The 21,614-nt window shown below is 45.5% G+C and overlaps 1 protein-coding gene across 2 annotated transcripts in view; it reads right to left on the bottom strand.

Annotated features, from left to right (window-relative positions):
• Nucleotides 1–21,398, bottom strand: part of LOC147450079 (peptidyl-prolyl cis-trans isomerase CYP59-like) — a 77,221-nt gene extending 55,823 nt beyond the window's left edge. The window contains exons 1-7 of one of the 2 annotated variants that reach the window (XM_086519411.1): nt 21,156–21,398; nt 4,716–4,818; nt 4,405–4,509; nt 4,210–4,327; nt 4,073–4,123; nt 3,855–3,946; nt 3,672–3,771 (exon numbers count right to left, since the gene is read on the bottom strand). In XM_086519411.1, coding sequence (XP_086375537.1) covers nt 3,672–3,771; nt 3,855–3,946; nt 4,073–4,123; nt 4,210–4,327; nt 4,405–4,509; nt 4,716–4,813 — 564 coding nt within the window. In that variant the 5' untranslated portion in view covers nt 4,814–4,818; nt 21,156–21,398. The remainder of the gene's footprint in view (nt 1–3,671; nt 3,772–3,854; nt 3,947–4,072; nt 4,124–4,209; nt 4,328–4,404; nt 4,510–4,715; nt 4,819–21,155) is intronic. The other variant, XM_086519410.1, reaches the window with a different exon arrangement.
• Nucleotides 21,399–21,614: the final 216 nt, after the last annotated feature.

Below are 21,614 nucleotides of genomic sequence, written 5' to 3'. Positions count from 1 at the left end.
AAGCTCCCACACGCAATGAGAGAGATCCGATCCTTATACAAAAGGCTCTTGCCTTGGTAAGCGTGCATAAAACCCCCAAAACTGTACATGGTCATCTGAGAAGCCATACTAGCGGGGTATTACCATATGTGCAAAGAGGAGAGAGAGATGCACGAGAGCAAATCATCGCGCTCCATGAGACAAGGGAGAAGGCAAGCTTTCCATTGAAGCTGTGAGCACCACACACACACACTGTGGAGCACAATGATAAAAATCAGCCTCAACCTCAATTTTGGACGCCCCCTCTTGGGATGAGATATTTTGGACTGTGTGTTGACCTGCAGGTTGCTCTCCTACTGCCATGTGTCCAATTTGCTCCTTTTGGTTCAATTCCTAGTACCCACCAACTTATAAAGTCTTGCCGAGGGGCCTAAATGACTAACTGAGCCTAGCCATTCTTTACAAGTCTGATTCCAGTGCTAATCGGCCCAACCAATTCGTGGTTGCCTCGCCTTGACTCCTACGAGTGAAACTCTCAGCCAACGGTCGTTTGACATTGGCCATGCAATGTCCATGCATTTGTGATTTCAACAAGAGGGTCCCAAAAATTAAATAAAAATCAAGGGAAAGAAACCAACAAATATATATAGTGGTTGTCCAGTCTCATGACACCCGCCTCTCACCGGCTTTGCTTTCTACTTCAAGACTGACTTGAGAGGCGAGTGAACGACAACGTGCCATCGTGAATGAACCTTGTCAAGTGGGTGATTCTTTAGGTAATTTGCATATTGTGGATCCATGGAGTACTTCATCAGCTACTTAGCACAGGTGTCAACCTGCAATTGATGCTAAAACTCCATCTTGTCGTATTCACTTGGCAGGAGCGGGCCCCCTGATTCTTCCGAGGGAGGCCTCCCCCCGTCCAAAGTCCCATTGGCATCTATTGATCCCCCACTAGGATTGGGGTTGACTTCATCATCATGAAGTTGAGTACTCTCCCTTCACTGGATCATTGAGGGAACCCATGTGTGTTGCAGAAAAAAGAATTGGATCCTCTGTAGAAGAAGAACCATTTGAGCTATGATACCATTGTAATAGACTTAAGACACTCCAAGCCAAAGATCTACAGCAACACACTTGAGAGAACAATTGAACTAAACTAAGAGAGAGAGAGAGAGAGAGAGAGAGAGAGAGAGAGAGAGACAGAAAATGAAATGAAATGTTATATTAACGTCTTCAAAAGGCCAGAATGACCTATGAGACCAAACTGATACAAAAGTGGTGAATTGTTACAATGTCTGGGTACCTTAGTACCAAAGTACTAAGTGTGAAAAGTGTGAAAGTGTGAAAATAAATGTGAATGTGAAAAACTAAATACACAGTATAAATAAACTTCTTAGGAGCATTCTGGGTGTCTGGCTAGAATGCTTCTAATCCTTTGTTGTAGTCTCCTCCGGTGAAGTGTGCTTCTGCATCTCGGTCGTGGTCGTCTCGATTTCCTAAGCTCAATCGCCCTGTCAATGAGGGTGCCTTTGGTATGAATGTGGGTACTCCTTTGTGCTGGCTGCTGGCCTCTTGCTTTTCCTTCCACTCCTGCTTCTCTCGATCCGAAGAAATCTGTGATTTGCCTCTAAGGCTGTAGTGCTCTTTGTCTTCTCATTAGATTATCCCTGTGCCGATGTAGTTCCAGTAGGTACAAGCCTAAGCATCTTTTTCTTGGTATTGCATGACTCTATCTAGAGGTCCAAAGCCTTCTTTAAATAGGCAATGGAAACGCCCACGTATCTCATAGTATACGGTGCAATGGCATATGTAGTGTGATTCTGTCTCCGAACTTGCAAATTCTGCTCTCAGGTGGGATTCCCCTAAATCTGCCAAATTCAATTTTCAGTTGGTGTGAGGATGTACGAATATGACCAATAGCACATCTCAAACCATGAGATAGGTGGGTATCCATGTAGCTCAGGCGAATCACAAATCCATCTTCAGATAGCTGTAGGAAGTTTTCTTTGTAGTAGGCCATCTTCGTGCCCAATTCTTGTGTAGGGTCTACCCATGTCCTCTTAGTATCCAACTGTATAAGATCCTGACGGATGATTTTATTAATCTCCATTCGTGTAATTGCCAGTGATGGAGCCTCAAGAGAGTATTGGAAGGGGGGTAATCTTTCAATACTGAACCCGTGTCTTTGAAACCACGAGGACAGTTGCGCATACCAGCATGATGTATCCCCTTTCATTGCTAATTGTCGAGAGGATTCGAGGGCCAGTCTAGTATATCGGCAGTTATTTGTATCCCACAAACCATGTATAAAGAACACTGATCTAGTAAGAGCTTCAATTTCTATCGGAGGGGCAGCTAGTTCTGCTCGGGTAATCGCGTGTGGTACGGAGGCCTTGGCTCTAATCATTCGGGAAATCATAGATACCAAAGGTCTCTCCATTGACTTCCAATTATCTTGATCCACAGATGGTCCCCAAATCTGGACCCCATAAAGCATAGCTGAAGCCACCACGGTATCAAAGAGCCAAAGTTTTGTTCGTGGTTCCTGAAACTGCACTTGTCAACACATCCTCTCCAACCCTCCCAAGGCCGCAGAGGCTCTGGACAATCTAGCATCCGCTGCTTTCTTAAGAGTAAACTTCGGTCCTCCAAATACCACACCAAGGTATGTGTATGCATCTGTGTACTCTACTGTATCCTAGCCATATGCAAATGTAGGTGCCGATCTCCTAACCCACTGCGGTGTGGTGTTAAACACCATAACTTTGGTTTTACCCAAGTTTACCGACAGTCCACTGTCCTCCGCGAATTTATGTGATGCATCTAGCTGCCTCTGCATTCCATCTGGTGATTCTGCTATCAATACAATATCATCTGCAAGAGGAGAGTTGACACAGCAGGGTGGAGTTCCATCCCCAGATACACTGGCCCCAAAGACTGGCACCCCTTCCCGGTATTTTCTTTATTATTACTTTGTCCAAGGGTTCTCTCTCTTGCAGTGCTCCCAAGCCAATCCCCAAGAGAAGAGGCCTTAGCACACTTATAAAGGCCCCTTGTCGCATGAAAAGCTCTGTTCCAAAAGCACTAGATCCCACAAGCTCTGTACCAAAAGTCGGCGTCCTCTAGGCTGATTCTATAATTCGCGGAAATCCGTACAGTGCCACGTCAACAGTTAGCGCAAAACATGGGGGCTGCCATACAGTCTGCCACGTGTCATGCTCCATGAAATACTAGGGTCCTGCTTTATATTTAAAGGGTTTAGGCCCCTTGGCCGGGTTCTCTAAGTTAATATGGTTAGGCTAACCCCCTTTGGATCTCTCTACCAGAATCTGTAAGTTGTGTGGGGTTACGTTTTTAACACTAACCCCCAAATGTCCTCTCAGCCAAACATCTTCAAGTTTGGGCATGCCACATCATCAGGTTGTGACAATATGTGTGTATATATGTACGTATACACATATATGTAGCAAAACAGGTGAATAGATACACACACACATGTATGTAAATCTCTCGAGTCTTGAGTTCAAGGCTTGTAGGGTTCTTTTATGTTAATGATATTTTGAAAATGTTGGCTAGAAAGAGCCAACTTTCTTCACTGCCTTTTATAAACGGCCTTGTCGCTCTTCATACATCAATTAGATGGCATTAAAAATGAATTTAAAATGACCAAAGAATAACAGATCCTTTACCTTCGCTGGGGGTGGCAAAACAGGTGAATTTTCAGGTACGAACTCAGCAAGTTGAACTGGATCATCGAAGGGGTCATCCAAAATGCAAGTGTGCTTTATCCTATCAATCACAAGAATAGCCACAAGTGAGAATAATCCTGACCTTTAAACAAGACCGACAGACTCAAATGGTTCCATTACCACCTTATGTTTTTATACGGGCGAAATTTATCATCCACAAATGCTTCATTTATTTTCATAAGAATTTCTTCACCCTCTGCAACAACTCCAAACACCTGTTATCCACAAAGCAAGACAGAGAGATCTTACAACCGAGTTCTTCATTTCACCAAAACTATGCCACAAAACTCAATCTCCAAGTCACAAAATTGACCCATAAAGAGATGACAAGGATATCATACCGTATGCTTCCCATCAAGATAATCAAGATCTGCACGGGTTGTTAAGTAAAACTGTAAATTATTTCAAAAAAGTTTGCATCATGTGCAGAATAGGCCAGAGAGAATCTATTAAGTTTACTATAGATGAGAAAGAAAACCTGAGAAGCATTCAAGTTTTCTCCAGCACTGGCCATTGCAACAACCCCAACTCTGTCATGCTTCAAGTTCTGATGGATCTCGTCATTAAAAAACCTTGCTTGCTCTCCATATAAAAACCTAACAGCATGAAACAACTTTATGTTTTGAAGCACATTCCAATTATGAGCTGAAAGTATGATAGGAACAGATCTTACTTATAAATTGAATCTCCACCAGTTCCTGTTCCAGTGGGGTCCCCAGTTTGAACCAAAAAATCTTTTTGCACCGAATGGAAAAGGCAATTGTTGTAGTATTTGATTCTGCAGCCGCTCGCAATGATTTAGAAATAAGGTGCTGCAATTGCTTAACTAGTAAACAGAAACAACCTAACTTTTGCAGACAGTGAGCATATAAGTTACTTGGGCCTAGTCAAAACAAATGATCAAGATACCCAATCTTCTTTTTCATGTGCATGTAATATCAAGTCTGCACAATGCATAAAAACCCTTAATGTGTTGGAACTTACTTGCAGAGTTTTAAGAAGTTTTTGGTGGTCAAAGGGCATTCTTCAGTGTAAAGATCCACGACCATATCTCCAAGACTTGTGTTTAGCAGGACTGCCATATGATCTGCATTGTGAAGACAACAAGTATTAGCATGTTTAGTTTAAAGGACAGTTGAAAGTAAAAAGCAAACACGCTAATGTCATTATCACAACACATACTCATGCAAGTCATAAGACATCAATCCTCCCGAGAGAGAGAGATGAAGGAAATGAAATGTTATATTAACGTCTTCAAAAGGCCAAATGACCCCTGAGACCAAAAAGTTACAAGTGGTGAATCTGATACAATGTCTGAGTACAGAAAAAAAAGAGTGCGAGGGCGGGGGGGGGGGGGGGGGGGGGGGGGGGGGGGGGAGGGGTGGATCTGATACAATGAATGAGCTGAAACAATGAGTGATACAAATCAACAGAGGCAGGTGGATCAAACTCACAAGAAATCCATCATCGGTCGCTGTCGAATCTTATCAATATCCTCCATGATCAGTACTAAGAATGGGCATCTCACATGTCGAGCTAGAGTGATCCAAATCCTTTACTGCAACCTCCGTAAAAGGCTGTGAGGCACCCCGTGGTCATGGGCGTTTGGATTTTCCTAGCTTAGTCGCTCGATCAGTCAGCGTACCTCTAGTGTGGGTGGGATCTGAGATTGGCTGTGACTGCTCGTCTGGCTGTCCACTGGCTGGTGTAAAGAAATCTGTGATCTGCCTCTGAGACTGGCTCCCCCCTAATGTCCTCAGCAAGCTCTCTCTATATCTGCCCAGCTCGAGTAAAGACAATCCGAGGCACCTCTGGTCCTCGTATCTCATGACTCTAAAAAGTGGTCAAAAACACTCTGAATTGACAATGGAAGCGGCCTCGTATCTCATAGTACACGGGGTAATGACATATGTACTATGTAATGTAGCTCTGTATCCGGACCTATACGACATGTGACATATCCTGGCCTCTGCTGGTACTACTTGAAATCTGCCAGTCTCGATCTGAAGCTGATGCAAGGATGTGCCTATCTGGTATCTGGCCAATAGCACACCGCATCCCATGAGATAAGTGTGTAACCATGTAAGTCACAAAGCCGTCCTCCATGAATTGGAGAAGATGCTCTCTATAGAAAGCCACCTTCGTGCCCAACTCCTGTGTCGGCTGTATCCATGTGCTCCTAGCATCTAGCTGAATTAGATCCTGACTAATGAGCCTAGTAATCTTTGTCCGTGTGAGAGATAGGAAGGATGCATCCAAGCAAAGAGAGAGAGAGAGAGAGAGAGAGAGAAATGAAATGAAATGTTATATTAACGTCTTCAAAAGGCCAAAGTGACCTATGAGACCAGAAAGTTACAATGCGGTGTATCTGATACAAAGTCAGATTAACAAAATAAATTAAACTAGGATAACAAAATATAAATACTGCGGGATCCTAAACTAAGCAATACAATGTGAAGACAATATGGGAGGGGAGTAGAGATCCATCTTCATAAAGATCCATCTTCATCTGCACTTTGGACGACGAAAGAGTATGGCTCAAATCCTTTGTTGTAGCCTCCTTCCAAACTGTGTAGCTCCTCTTCTCCATGGGGGTCGTCTAGATCTCCCTAGCTCCAATGCTCGGTCTATGAGAATGCCAGTAGTGCGATTAGACCTCTCCACAGTTGGCTGCTCCTCTGTCTGTTCTTCTGGGTGTACAATATCTAGTGTAAAGAAATCTGTGATCTGTCTCTGGGGTTGTCTCTCTTCAGCTCTCCTCATTAAAGTTTCTCTATTCCTGTGTAACTCAAGTAGATATAGCCCAAGACATCTTTGATCCTCATAACTCATGACCCTAGATAGAGGCCCAAAACCTTCTCTGAATAGACAATGAAAACGGCCTTGTATCTCATAGTACATTGTGCAATGACATATGTAATGTACTTCTGTCTCTGGCTCTAGATGGCATAAGCGGCATATCCTGCTGTCTGCTGGTGTCCTTCTGAATCTGCAAGTCTCAATCTCGAGTTGATGTGAGGACGTGCGTATCTGGCCAATGGCACAACGCAAACCATGAGAAAGATGCGTGTCCATATAGCTAGGTCGAATCACAAACCCATCCCCCGTGAGGTGGAGAAGATGCTCTCTATAGAAAGCCATCTTTGTACCCAACTCCTGTAACGGCTCTATCCATGTCCTCCTCGTGTCCAGCTGGATCAGATCCTGACGAATAAGTCTATTAATCTCTACCCGTGTCAGAGACCTCAAGGGTGCCTGTAGAGAGTATTGAAAAGGAGGCAACATGTCCATGGTAAAACCATGTGTCTGAAACCATGATGCCATCTGTGCATACCAGCATGATGTATCCTCATTAACAGCTAATTGTCTGGAGGACTTTAGAGCCACCCTGGCATATCTGTCTCTGGTAGTATCCCACAGACTGTGTACAAAGGAGACTGATCTGGTAAGCGCCTCAATCTCCATAGGGGGGGCAGCTAATTATGCTCGAATGATATCATGCGGTACGGAAGCCTTGGCTCTAATCAGCAGAGAGATCATAGATACCAGGGGCTTCTCCATACGCCTCCAGCCATCCTGGCTTATAGAAGGTCCCCAAACCTGCACCCCATATAACATAGTAGAGGCAACCAAAGTGTCAAAGAGCCATAACTTTGTCCTAGGTTCCTGGAACTCAACCTGCGAACACATCCTCTCCATTCCTCCCAGAGGCGCACCAGCTCTAGTTAGTCTAGTCTCTGCTGCTCTTCTCGAAGAAAATCTCGGCCCAATAAAGACCACCCCCAGGTAAGTGTATGCATCTGTACTCCACAATCTTCATACCATATTTGAAAGTAGGTACTGATCTCCTGACCCATTGCGGTGTGGTGTTAAACACCATAACCTTGGTTTTACCTAGGTTTACACACAGTCCACTATCCTCTGCAAAACTGTGTAGTGCATCCAAATGTCGTTGCATACCTTCTAGTGAGTCAGATATCAGCACAATATCATCAGCATATAGCAACAATGGGATCCACGTCCCTGCCAGCTGGGCACCCCTGTCACCCTCTCTGTCAATGTAATCAGACACCTCATCAACATACATACCAAATAGAGTAGGAGACAATGGGCAACCCTATTTCACTCCAATAATAGAGTGAACTAAATCAGATACCCCTTCCGGAGTGCGTACATGTCCCACCACTGATCTGTACAAAGCCATAATCCCCCAAATCACCTCTATGGGCACCCCCATCTCCTGCAGTCTACGCATCAATTGAGCTCTTGGTACCATGTCAAATGCTTTGCGAAAATCCACGAAGCTACAATAGATTCGTCTCCCATGTGCTCTGCCCTCCTCAATGATGGCCCTGAGTGTCAGAATATGATCAAGAGTGGAGAAACCCCTCCTCAAGCCAGCCTGACCCTTTGCTCGTACACCCTCGCCCTCTGCCCAATTACTCAAGTGTTGCTCCAGAATAGATGCATACAACCGTGCCAATGTGTGTCCAACCATAATAGTGCGGTAGTTCCCAGGCTCTGTAGGGTCACCAGCCTTGAAGATGGACACAATATTAGACAACCTCCAAGTCTCAGGTAATCCGTCACACATGGCACGATTGAACAACACTGCGAGAACCTCCATCAGCATATCCCTGGCATGTATAAAGTGCTCCGCTACTAGACCTTCATGATCATATGCCTTCCCCGGTCCTCATCCTGTCGATGGCCCTTTGTACCATCTCAAGTGTAAAGAAAGTGCTCGTAGCTGGGCAAGGCTTGGTAGGGTCTGGAAGGGGTTCCTGTCAAGGAACCGTATATAATGATCTCGCATATTGGCCCCACATCAAGTGAAGTAATCACTGGGGGAAGGGAGTGCTCATGGAAGAGTCGCCATGCCTCTCCTGAGTCCCTACTCAAGAACATCTTATATAAGTCTCGCTCCATCTGAGCTAGGTAAGCTCGATTCTTCCGTCGCACAAGGCGTCGGAAAGCAATCCGAGACTGTCTGTAAGTGATGACTCCTAAAAGAAGATCCCTCTGAAGCTAGGCTCTCATCTCTCTGCATTCCTCATCATACCAACTATTCTGGGGCATGCTCCCAAAATGTCGTCTCTTGCCCGGCTGAGTGTGTGGGTATGCCACTGATGCAGCCCCATGCAGTGTCTCAGTCAGTAGAGTGGTGCACTCCTCCACTGAGAGGCCTGTACCATTTGTACCAGTTGTGCCTTCCGATAGACGGTCCTAGATCTCCTCTGTATAAACGAAATCAGTCTCTAGAGTAAATGTATAGCGGTGTGTGACCTGCCTCCTGATGTCTGGGTTGTACTATACTGAAATTTAACGGACAGTGTCAAGAGAGCATGATCTACTACTATGCCCACTGGCCTGGCTCCCACTGTGAAATCCTGAATGTAGGGGACAAAGCTCGGTTGTGTCATAACATAATCCACTGTACTGGCCCCATGTCTGTGTGGGAAGCATGTGAAACCGGCTGCTTTAGGAAATCGTTGTAAGCCGTTAAGTATGGCTAATCCATGTGTAGTCGTCATTTTCATAAGGTATCTCCTATACTCCGTCCGCTCTCTGTCATCAGAGCATCTATCAAGTCCCAACTCACTCACATCCAGCTCTCTAAGCATCTCATTTGAAGTGTCGTAGAAGACTGTCTGTGAGTTGCCCGTTCGGGCATTGAAGTCCCCTAGCAGAATGATATCACCATCCCTAGAAAACTCCCATATGTCATCATCTAGAATAGAGAAAGGCGACTGCCCTCTGGATGCAGCATACACTGATGTACTGGGAGGAAAGTAACATATAGCAATATATAGGAATTGACCTGTGTCAGCTCTCAGTCTCACCCACATATATCTAGCATGATCATCTCTTCGTACAATATACAGTAATGGTTGTAGTTCCTCTCTGAATAGCACTACTACTACTCCTGAACCTCTACTCCCATGCTCAGATCTCGCTTCTGTCCTGAGTTGTCTCCCATCTATATCCCATCACCTGTGGCATCGCTTGTCCAAGGGCCTGATAAGTCTTTGAGAAGAATACAATATACTTGTCTTTGAAACTGTCCTCAAATGCACCCACATCCACCTCATAGACCCATTACAATTCCAGGTAGCTATCTTCAGTGTGGTCCCATAGGTCTCGCACCGTCATGCAGTGCGCCGCTCTAAAATCACCACCCGTCCATCTCTGTAAAAGGCTATCTTTCCCTTCTCCCTTGCCGTTGAAATCTCTGGCATTACCTCTCTCATATGTGCGAGCTGTGAGAGAGTCGGGTCATCACCGAGGAAAATACCTGTCTTTTTGAGAGTAGGCCTCTTCCTCAAGAATTCCTTCTTCTCTTCCAACGAGGGGAAGCGTAGTATGAGAGCTCTCCCCTTTGAAGACTCTCCCGTGCCATCACTTTTCTTACCAACCCTCCACGCCTTTGTGTGCAAAGGCTTCTCCATACCCATCATGGATGTAAGGCTTGTGACCTCTTTCTCCACATTGTTTATGTCCTTGAGACCGGTCACTCTCACATGTACTGCTCGCGTCCGCCTTCTTTGTTCCTCTTCGAGGGTCATGTTGATAAGCGTCGGTGTACAAGGGGTTTCTTGACCTTTCCCTTTCTTGGCGACCTCAATCCATTTTCGGTCTCGTTCGCCTTTTTCTGTGTCCTTGTTATCATCTCCGCCCATGAAGCTGTCTTTGCCACACTCAGTTTCTCTTTCTCTGTGATCATCCTTATCTGTTCGTTGATCTCCTTGATTTCATCTATTACCGAGGGCTGAAATTCGCCTTCCTCTAGTCCACTGCTTACTCTATCAACAAGCTCCTGTTTAAGGGCTGAGACTTCTTTTTTGAGTGTCCGTATCTCAGCGTTTGGGTTCGCATGTTTGAGGGTTGAGACTTCTTCTTTGAGTGTTTGTATTTCTGCGTTAAGGCTCTCTTTCTCCTTCTTCCATTGTGCGCCTTCATTGAAGACTATCTGAAGGAGGTTGGCCTTCTCCTTCCACCATCCTTCCATCTCTGTTTTCCACTCCTTCATTTCCCTCTCCATCTGCGCCATCCGCTTGTTCGTGAGCATGAAGGTTGCCTTTGCACGCGACTTGCAAACAGGCGAGATATAGACGGCTTCCGTGTCCTGTGTAGGGTCAATTGCAGGGGAGATTGCTTCCATGTTTTGTTGTTCAAGAGATGTATCCGGCTCACTTACCATTTCGCAAAAGACATACACCAGATGGGGTCCCAGACCCTCCTCCAAGGGCCCCCCACTCCGTTGCCGGATTGGTATTTACTTTCGGTTGCACGAACCTATTGCAATATGCTGATGCAACACTGGGCCGACCGACAGATGCTGATGCAACAATTCTTCGCGAAGGAAACACTAGGAACTCCGCGTTGAACATTGTGGTATTGTTGTGCTGCAAAGCAGGGATTATGGGAAGGCTGAAAATTGTTATAACTGCTGGAGCAACGTAGATGCTGTGTGGACTGCTCGCGATGGGCCAGCTGCAGGGAAGGGCTGACCACGACCACCTCCTAAAGGCCTGCGATGGCACTCGGGCTGTGGGCTGTGCGGTAAGCCTACTGTATTGCCTGCGCAGCGTTTGCAGTGCTGCTCACACTGAGAGAGAGAGAGAGAGCTCATACCTGGTTGCTGCAGTCCGCGTGCCCTCCCCGTGGGGTTGGTGGTGCTGGGAGGCGGTGTTACTGGCCGCTGCAGTCCTGCTCACGTTGAGACAGACCCGCCACTGCCTTGCTGCACCTGAGCGCGAGCTTACCACAGCAGCAGGAGGGGGGGGTTGCGAGGGGGTGGAGCTGCACCTACGCGCTGCCACTGCCTTGCTTCAGCCTCGCGCCAGACCTGCTCCTCCACAGAGCTTCACAGAGAGAGAGAGAGAGAGAGAGAGAGAGAGAGAGAGAGAGAGAGAGAGAAACTATGCGCGCTGCTGAACCTGAGAGAGAGCGACCTAGTCCTGCTGCGTGAGTCCTCTCTTGCCCGCAGGCTTTCACATGAGTCTCCAGCCCCCTGTCTGCCGCGCGAATCTCCTGCCCACAGTCTGCCGCGCAAACCTTAATCGAGCTTCTCACGCTGTGTGAGAGAGAGAGAGAGAGAGAGAGAGAGATGCCTTTCTTCACACATGGGCGAGGTCATCAGTTCCTTTTCGTCGGGATCACCGCGACATCACGTGGCATTATGCACCCTCACACTGGTTCAATTTGCACCCTCACAGTTCATTCTGCACCCTCACACTAGTTCATTCTACACTCATCGTATAGACCACCTTGATGTTTACGTAGGCTACACATTGTTGCCCTGCTTTAGTACTTTCTCTAGGTGATAGGCCATTGTGCATCTCCATAGGTCTCTTTATGTACAAAGAATACAGCCCCTACAGATAAGCATAAGCAAGATCAACTGTTCTTTTCCGTCGAGATCATGGCTACATCACATGGCATTATGCACCCCCACAGTGGTTCCTTGTACATTCATCATATAGGCCACCTTGATGTATATATAGTTCACACCTTGTTAGCCCACTTTTGTACTTCCTTTGGGTGATGGGCCATTGTGCATCTCTAGATGTCTCTTATGTACACAAAATACAACCCCTTTTCTTGTAGAGAGAGAGAGAGAGAGAGAGATGTAATGAAATGTAATATTAACGTCTTCAAAAGGCCAAAATGACCTATGAGACCAAAAGGTTACATGTGGTGAATCTAATACGAGGTCTGGGTACAAAAAGTACAAAGAACTGAAAAGAAAATAGTGGGTAGGGGTGGATGAAAGCTGATACAAAGGGAATACAAAGGGTGAGCTGATACAATGGAGCTCTCTTACAATCGAGGCATCATATGCATATACATCAGTATCCGAGACGGCTCCTATGTCGCGCCAGTATAGTATGGATCCTCTATCACAATCTGCGTCGATATCAAGAGAGCCCCCTCATCCGTGGGCATCGGGACCGCCCCAACTCTATCGCTCGATCAAGCAGTATGCCTCTGGTGCCTCTGGTGTTGTTATGTTGTGGGGGTTGTTGCTCAAATTCCTCTGTCTGTGACTGAAAGAAATCTGTAATCTTCCGTTGTCGCTGGATCTCTCTCATTGTGCCCCTCTTCAAGAGGTCCTCTCTGTGTTTGCGAATCTCCAGTAAGTATAATTCGAGGTATCTCTGATCCTGGTATCTGTCACGAGTCTGTGGCAACTTTACTTGTTGATTTCTTTTTGGGGAAATTTTATTTGACTTGTTTTAAAGCACCCCTCTGGAGATGCCAATGCCCGAGGTGCATGGTGTGAGGCGGATGGTGAGAGTCTAGGCCGGACCGCCAGTGAGCACTGAAGTTGGGTAAATGGACTAAGGTTAGCCACGGTGGGGCTACGAGTGTAAATCACCTGATAGCTGGCCGACATTGCATTTTTCGATGTGGTTCCAGTGGTGACTGATGGTGAGATGGCCAGTGTGAGTGTCATGGAAGCATCTCCTAAAATTTAGGGAACTGCTATTTTGGACCTGAAAATGTGTTTGCGTCATTAGCTCTGGAATGACAAGGGGAACATTTTATTGCTCTGCTGCCAAGTCAACTGACGTACCAGTTGAGATTTTTTTAGCGAAGTTGGCCAAAGTCAGAAATTGGGCAAGGTGTCACTCTGTGAGCACTTCTGCCACTCTGGGCGAGTCTACAAGAGAAAGGGGGCGCAAGTTTCAACTGTAGGCGGATTGTCACAAGTTAAGAGCTATGGAGTGCTTCCTTTCCCTCTTATGTATAGTACAGTGCCAGGAGTGATGCCTTGCACGCTACGCACTGCTCTCTCTCTCCCCTACGAGCAGTTATGTTATGCCCTGACCAATGTACAGTTCTGTGGTTTCATGCGCGATTGCCGAGGCAAGAGCCTCTTGCACAGGTACTGGATTAGCTAGTGGCTAATCCCATGCAGGTACATGAATTCGGAGAGGTTTCACGTGAGAAATCTCGTCCGATTCAAAGGGCAAGTAGCCCTATAGCTGCGAGAGCTCGAGGACTTGCTACGATGCGACCGGCACGCGAAACAGAGCCCAAAACAGGAAATTACAGTCTGCTGTGTATTTTTGCAAGTTTAGGGTTTCGGCCCTAAATGGTCCCTAATACCCCCAGATTCGAGGACGCGAGGGGACCGCTGTAGAGGTGATCTAGCACATTTTCGGGGCAGAAAACAGAGAATTTAGCGTGCTTCAGATTCTCACCAAGTTTTGCAAAGTGTCCGTATGCGTCGGAAAAGTCATCTATTGCATGGGGATACTGACTGTGAAGTGACCTAGTACAGTTATGCTACCGAAATCGGGCCAGAACAAATGGAATTCAGCCCAGATTGTGTGGGGCAGCTTGTAGGAAATCACAGGTTTTATTCCCTCTGTTAAAGAATAAAGAAATACCAAAAGGGGCGCCAACCTTTGGGGGCCTACAGGTGTCGTTGTCTGCTTGGGAGCATTCTAGCTTCCTAGCCGTGCTTTTGTTTTGAATTGTAATTCCAGTCTCCGTGACCGGTTCCTTTTAAGTCATTGCTTTGTGTCGTATAGTCAAGTGTTAAAGAATCGGGCGAAAGCTAACGTCTACCATCCTAGGGCCGGTTTCATGGTTCCATTGCCGGGACCAGATCACTTTTTCCTCAAGAAGTGAGCCTTGGTTGGTTTGCGGCGAAGACACAAAGCACAGGAATTTGGAATTACACTATGGCTGACAGGACAGACAATGCTAGAGAAGAGGGTTCCTCTTCCCAGGGTAGACAGGCTATTCCTTTACAGCATGAAGTTGGCGAGTGTTCACGACCGCCACTATCTACGCCTTTTGTTCGTGTGAATGCACAGCGAGAACAGGTTCAAGGGTTCATGATTGGGCACTTTGAAGAGGATGCGTTCAGGACACAACTAGTTGCTGCTGTGAATGTCTTCCCTCAATTGGTGCAGAATCCCAGGTTTATGGATTATCTGCAAGCACCATTAAAGTCACAGCAAGCAAGGGAATGCCCTCAGTATACAGAGCCCGTTGAGGCTCAAGCCCAGGTCCCCATGCGACTGAGCAGGATAGAGAGCATTCACATGTTGCGGAGTCACATCAGGCTCCTAGACAGGTCCCTCCTGTCCATGAACAGGTGGCGAGGATCCCTACTCCACAAGTTTTGCCAGTTCAGCCCGCCACCTTTTAGGGTCAAAATGTTGAATTGAATGGACAAGGAACCAGTCTCCAGGCAATGCATCAGGTTTTTCCACCACCCACGATACATCCTAGGTATTTCAGGGGTGGATCCGTGTTCCAAAGTATGGTTGGTTATGCGCCTGGAAACCAGCAATACATGCCTGGAACAGTGTTTGGGTGTATGCATGGCATGACGCCAAACCCCATGTATGGTAACATTGGCATGCAGCAAGGCTTTCAGAGCAATCAGGGCTAGTTTGGGGTGCCACAGGTCAATTTTGGCATGGCTGGTTTTTCTGGACAGCAACCAGATATGGCACCTTTGATGCAGAATCTCAATGACCAAGGGGCACAGATGGTCCTACTACAGTGCCCATGCTGCAGACGCTTCCCTATGACAATTTGGGGCCAATAGAGAAGCCAAAACCATACCAAGAAGGAGGTGCAGCTATGAAGTTCAATACCTTTAGTGGCTTCGAGGATAAAGCAAAGGCTCTTACTTTCCTTCGGCAGTTTGATACAGCTTATGCAGGAGGGAATTTTACAGAAGCCTCTAAAGTCAGAAAAGTTGTCACTTTCTTAAAGGACAATGCGCTCACATTGTCACGTGACACATCCAACCCTATGTGTCCGTGGACAAGCTACAGCACGACAAGGGTTCAATCAATCCAATCAGTCTAGATTTAGAAGTGATCTGGCACTTTTGTGAGTTTATTCGTAGACCATGCATGCCCAGACACTTAGTGTAGATGCATATCCTCTGGTTGCACACAGCATGATCATAAGCATTCCCATCAGAATCCATCAAAATCCTTCAGGGGAATTTCCCAATGCATTTAGCCTATTTTACCTATTTTTGACATTTTTCACTTATTATTTTTAAGTGACTTTTGTTGAAAAGTAGGTAGGGCAAATTGAGTAAGTTTGTATATAAGCAAACCTAGACTAGCACTAAATGGCAGAAGAGGCAACAGGAGCCAAGCTCAGCAGGCAACTTCTCCAACAAGAACTTGGTGGATTTCCTCCAAGCAAGAAGAACCTTCCCTCATGCTAGCGTTTTCTTCATCAAGCACCTTCGCCATCCACTACATCAATCTGGCGTCTTTTCAACAGGATACCATCGCCACAGGACCTTCCCAAGCCTGCATCAACATCATCGCCAGCAGAACCCAGCAAGCTAGCGTTTTTGCATACCCCAACATTTGCAGATTTGCAACGTTTTCAACCACAGCAATGCAGCGTTTTTCAGCCATGAAGTAGGAGAGTAGCAGATTCAGCCAGGAAAGACCATCAGTTTTCAACCTTAAGAACCTCAGTTTTCAGCCCTAGACCTGCAGATTTTCAGCGTCAAAGACCCACAGAAACAGCCCCCAAAATCAGCGTTTTTGGACTAGCAGCAGATTTTAGCCCATAGCGTTTTTGGACAGCAAATAGAAGATTGCATATTTCAGCCCTTAGGTCAGTCTCGTCATCCTCGTCGTCATCGTCGACATAGCCTAGACTTGCATCAGTCACATGCATTCAGTTTGTACCAGTTTGTGCAATCATAAGTAGACCACTCTCGCCAAGGAGAGTGGGGCCTTCGGAGGAGGGTTTTACAACGTCTCTGGTGTCGTATCTCTCTTCTCTCTCTCTATCTCTCAGTCTCATACACTTACACGCACAGTGTCCATTCACTTTCTTTATGATCATAGCATTCTCTCATTAAGAATGGAAGGCTCTCCCTTCCATAAGAACAAAAGGAACCTTGAGCACAGTTCGGAGCACTCATCTTGAGCAAAGCGCAAACATTCATTCCGTTGCACTGTTACATTGGTATCAGAGCTTTGGCAGTGTTCTCTATCACTCAAGGAAAGAACCACATGAATCACAAGAATTTTTATTTTTTTTGCTTGTTGCGGTCGCACGAACCCAAGTTCTTTGGGCGTGTCGATTCCTGATTGTGTGTTTGAAGAGTGACAGGAATCCCAAGAAAGAAGGGCTTGTCCAACCTCCCCTTGTGTCTCTTTTCACTCATTGAGAGCAGACCGTGCACTTAGTGGCCGGCCAATCGACGTGAGGTGGGAAAAAGCAACCTTGGTGTGAGCGCAAGGCCGCCAAGGGGTGCGCCCGTGGAAAAGAGTAGAATTCGGGTGAAGAGAAGATCCTTCTCAAACACGATTTGCAAGCGAAAGAAAAACCTCAAGAACCTCAAGATCCTCAAGAACCCAAGTTCCTCGTGAACTTAAGAACCCAAGACCACAAGAACCCACGACTTCAGTGGATGGTCATCACTCCAAGCGGAATGGATACTTCGCTTGGAGGTGATGAGCATGAGAGAGGCGAAGAAGAATTTTCCCCACCAGGAGGTTTGTCCGACCCTCCCCCTTCCCCATCTACGCCAAGGATTGCACTAACTCCTATGGAGGAGTTGGACCAGATGTTTATAAAAAGGAAGTTAGAACGCGAAGCAAGACATGCAGAAAGAATGGCAGAAATGGAACGCAGACACGCAGAAAGAAAAGAAGAAATGGAACGCAAACACCAAGAAAGAATGGCAGCAGCCAAAGCAAGACAAGAACAGAGAGACTAACACATGAAAGAATTCTTGCCACTCTTTTCTCAAGTTCAGGCATAGATGCAAGAGATTCGGGAAACGGAGACTCTCTCAGTCTCTTCTTCTCCACAGCATGATACACAGGATTTGCATGATGATAAGCATGATGATTTGAATGGTAATGATTTGCATGATGATTTGGATGACAATGACAAGCATGATGATTTGCATGATCAAGATGTGATTTCTCACGAGCATGATGATTTGAATGAAGAAGATGTGATTGTTCACAAGAAGGATGAGTTAGTTGATGCTTTTTCTAGCGAAGCTAACCTCGTTATGCAGATTCGATCAATCACGAAGAACCAATCTTGGCTCTCGAGCCTAGGTCCAAAGAACCCCCTCAGGAAGAACCGATCTTGACTCTTGAGCCTAGGTCTCAAAAACCCTCACAAGAAGTACTATGTGTTCGCATGATTAGTCAGCACGCATTGTACGAGTGTTTCATTCGTGATCGTTTCCTGTATTTTCGTCAACGTCTTTATGTGATCCCTTTTCCTAGGCATGACATATTGTACGTTGAGCACGTTTCACTCTTGAATGAGCACGGATGTATGCGAATTTTTCATGAAAAGCTGGAAAGTATACATTCAAGGAAGTCACATTCCATGTCTCTTCCTTGGCACGACACAATTGTAGAAAAAGGACAGGAAAGTCTAGCACCAAGCATGGGTATTTCCGTTGTGAATTGCCACAGTTGATTGCTCTAGATCAGAAGAGAAAGATTCGATCTCATTGTTTGCGTGTGTGTGGTGAACGGTTTGGCACTCTGTCTCTTTGTTTATCTACATTGCATACACAGTCTTTGAGGAAGACGATTTTTTCCACTCACTTTACATGGAATAGGTATATTCATGGTTTTGTGTTGGAAATGGTTTCAGGAAATTTCAGCCCTGGAGATTCTTGAAGAGGAAAGAAGCATGACACTTGACGAAGTTGAAGCATTGAAGGAGCCACAAAAGACTTTGTCGCTTTCGACGCCGCCCAAAGAAGCAAGCTTTGCAGACCTTTATGAAGTTCAAGTATCACACGACCCACACATCAGAGTGGGCCGGCGAAGAGTCCCTTCCAGAATTTCGGATGTTATTGGCGATCTCCCTTGACGCCATATAGTTCGGTACCAGTACCTCACTTTGAAAAGGAGGGGATGTCACCTGACACATCCAACCCTATGAGTCCGTGGACAAGCTACAGCACGACAAGGGTTCAGTCAGTCTAGATTTAGAAGTGATCTGGCACTTTTGTGAGTCTATTCGTAGACCGTGCATGCCCAGACACTTACTGTAGATGCATATTCTTTGGTTGCACACAGCATGATCATAAGCATTCCCATCAGAATCCTTCAGGAGAATTTTCCAATGCATTTAGCCTATTTTACCTATTTTTGACATTTTTCACTTATTATTTTTAAGTGACTTTTGTTGGAAAGTAGGTAGGGCAAATTGAGTAAGTTTGTATATAAGCAAACCTAGACTAGCACTAAATGGCAGAAGAGGCAACAAGAGCCAAGCTCAACAGGCAACTTCTCCAACAAGAACTTGGTGGATTTCCTCCAAGCAAGAAGAACCTTCCCCCATGCTAGCGTTTTCTTCATCAAGCACCTTCGCCATCCACTGCATTAGTCTGGCGTTTTTTCATCAGGATACCATCGCCACAGGACCTCCCAAGCCTAGCGTTTTGCATCAGCATCATCGCCAACAGAACCAAGCAAGCTAGCGATTTTGCATACCCCAACGTTTGGAGATTCGCAGCATTTTCAACCATAGCAATGCAACGTTTTTCAGCCATGAAGTACCTGCAAGTTCAGTTTCACCTTGCAAGCATCAATGACGACTTGCAAAATCTCAGGTAGATAGGATTCTAGCCATAGCATTTTTTGAACGTACGTTCAAACCCGGTTCACAATAGAGCGAACCCTCTTTGATTCTCAGGGATGTTCTCCCAAATATGGTGAAGGTAGTTCTTTTCATCTTGGAACATAAGAGTTCATCACTTGAATTGCTTATGGGGAAGCGTATGCGACAACCATAACTTGCTACTTGAGTAGTCAATCCAAGTGGTGCACACGATGTTCAATGACTGTTAGAAAATCCCTTCTCAAAAGAGAAATACGGAGCAACCGAACAGAACTCACAAAGAGATTCTTGTGTCGGAATATCATGACGCGCAAAAGAGCGCTCAAAAGCACTATCTCAAATGCCGTTCCACTTCCTGAAACGGAAGGTGGCTTATCTCATTCTGGCTAGCAGAAAAAAATTGCTTGGTAGTCAACTCACCTTGACAACAAGGTCTGCATCTTTATGCTTTGGCCATGTACCTAAAAGTGTACATAATACTCATGCTATGTCAAAATCAGAGCTTTTATGAACTCGGAAGGTTTCCTTCCTTTTGTAAGATTCTCAGAGCGAACACGCTCAACCAGATGATCCTCAACTTGGTTCCAGAGCAAACCCGCTCATCCAATAAACTAGGATTTCAAATCTAGAATTCTACAAGCATAGGCCAAGGCCGTCTCTTGTGCTCCTTCCCTCATAAAAAGAGTGTTCATTCACCTGTAAAAAATGCACTACCATGTCTTTCCTTACTGTGTAGGGGATGTTGGTTCATAAGGTACTCAAGCTTAGTGAAAGCTTTTCTTGCTTGAAATCGCAGATGGTTCTTTGTAATGTCCTACCTGCAATAGCAGATAATTTGTGGGAGAACTACCGGATACCAAATCAATTATTGACCTTTTGGATGGTTAGCAAACCAGTTCATCTCATAGAACAATGTTCCAACTTGATCCTGCTCTCATCAATGCTCGAGAGTGATCGACTTGGTTAGACACATGCATATCTAGTGCATAAAAGCAATATGCAATTTATGAGTTCTTCAAAGATTTAACTTTGATCAAGACCTTCCCTCCCACTTAAAGTTCAAGGATCTTTTGTTCAAAATCTTAGAGTCAGTTTGAATTCCCTTACTCCAAAATTTCTTCGGATAGCCACATATCTGTCGAGGAGGGTTAACAAAAATTTGATGTTTCTGTGTTCAATGATTCCGTGGATTAGATTCTGCGTACACTGAGATGTACATTTTAAGCTTGTATTGCTGACTCCACCATCCCTTGCAAAGTATCTTGCGGATGCGTCTACAAAATTCAGGCAAACGTCCCTCGTTGAATTTCTTCATCTTTCCTTCTTCAGAGAGGCTCAAGAGTGGAGCTACCTTGGCAAGAGTAAACCACTATCTGCGACCACAGAGATTGGAATACCTATCGTTGAGACTCTTCACACAACGCTAAAATTCCAGAGCATATTAAAACAACGTCCTTCATAGCCGAACTTCATGCGATTCAAATATTGACTGTAAGTCACAAGGCAGGGTATGTAGAGCGAAATCACAACAAACAATGCCTGCAGGAGTATGCCAATTGCAAACATAAGCAACACTTCTCATCACTCACATTTGATTAGTAGAAGCAAGGACTAGAATCAATGGAGAGTTTGCAAATAACTATTTTGTCGGATGAGATATGTGGTGTGTAAGCAATGGCAGTTCAAGCACATCATACAAACAAGTGTGAATTTAACTCTCCTGCAAGCGCTTAGAATACTCACATCCCTTGAACCCCTAAAAAAACGAATGGTTTATTAAAACTTCTGTAGCCTACAGAGAAATGCACTTGCCAAAACAAGAGAAACCGATGTGGGTGCCTTAGCCGCTGCAGCAGGTCCACCGCGCTTGTGCCCTGGTTCAGTCCACCAACCTCGCCTGCTGTACCTGCACCCACCCTCAACTCGAGGACCCCAGGGAGAAACTAGTCTTGCTTGGTGGGCCTCGCTATATAACATCTTTAGAATATACGCAAATTGAGTTTTAGCATCTAGCAGTAAAGGAAACAAGACCATGACAACTTTGGCAACGGAGGCACTACTTGTGCATTCACAACTTCCATACACTACGAAGAGTTGCGTGCGTTATTAACATGTCTAGATCTTGATCGACATCGAATGCATAGTTCTGAAAACAAGTCCCAATAAACCGAACCAATCAAATAGATAAAGCGGTAATGAATTGCAACAAGGAATAAAGTGTTTTACGGACCTGCAATGTTATACTGGTGCTTTTCAATTGTCCAATCTACA

Source organism: Adiantum capillus-veneris, chromosome 9 (assembly GCF_014529385.1).
Source record: "Adiantum capillus-veneris isolate H3 chromosome 9, ASM1452938v2, whole genome shotgun sequence".
Taxonomy (NCBI): Eukaryota; Viridiplantae; Streptophyta; class Polypodiopsida; order Polypodiales; family Pteridaceae; genus Adiantum; species Adiantum capillus-veneris.
Note: the sequence above shows the minus strand (reverse complement) of the source record. Positions and strands in the feature narration are given on the sequence as shown.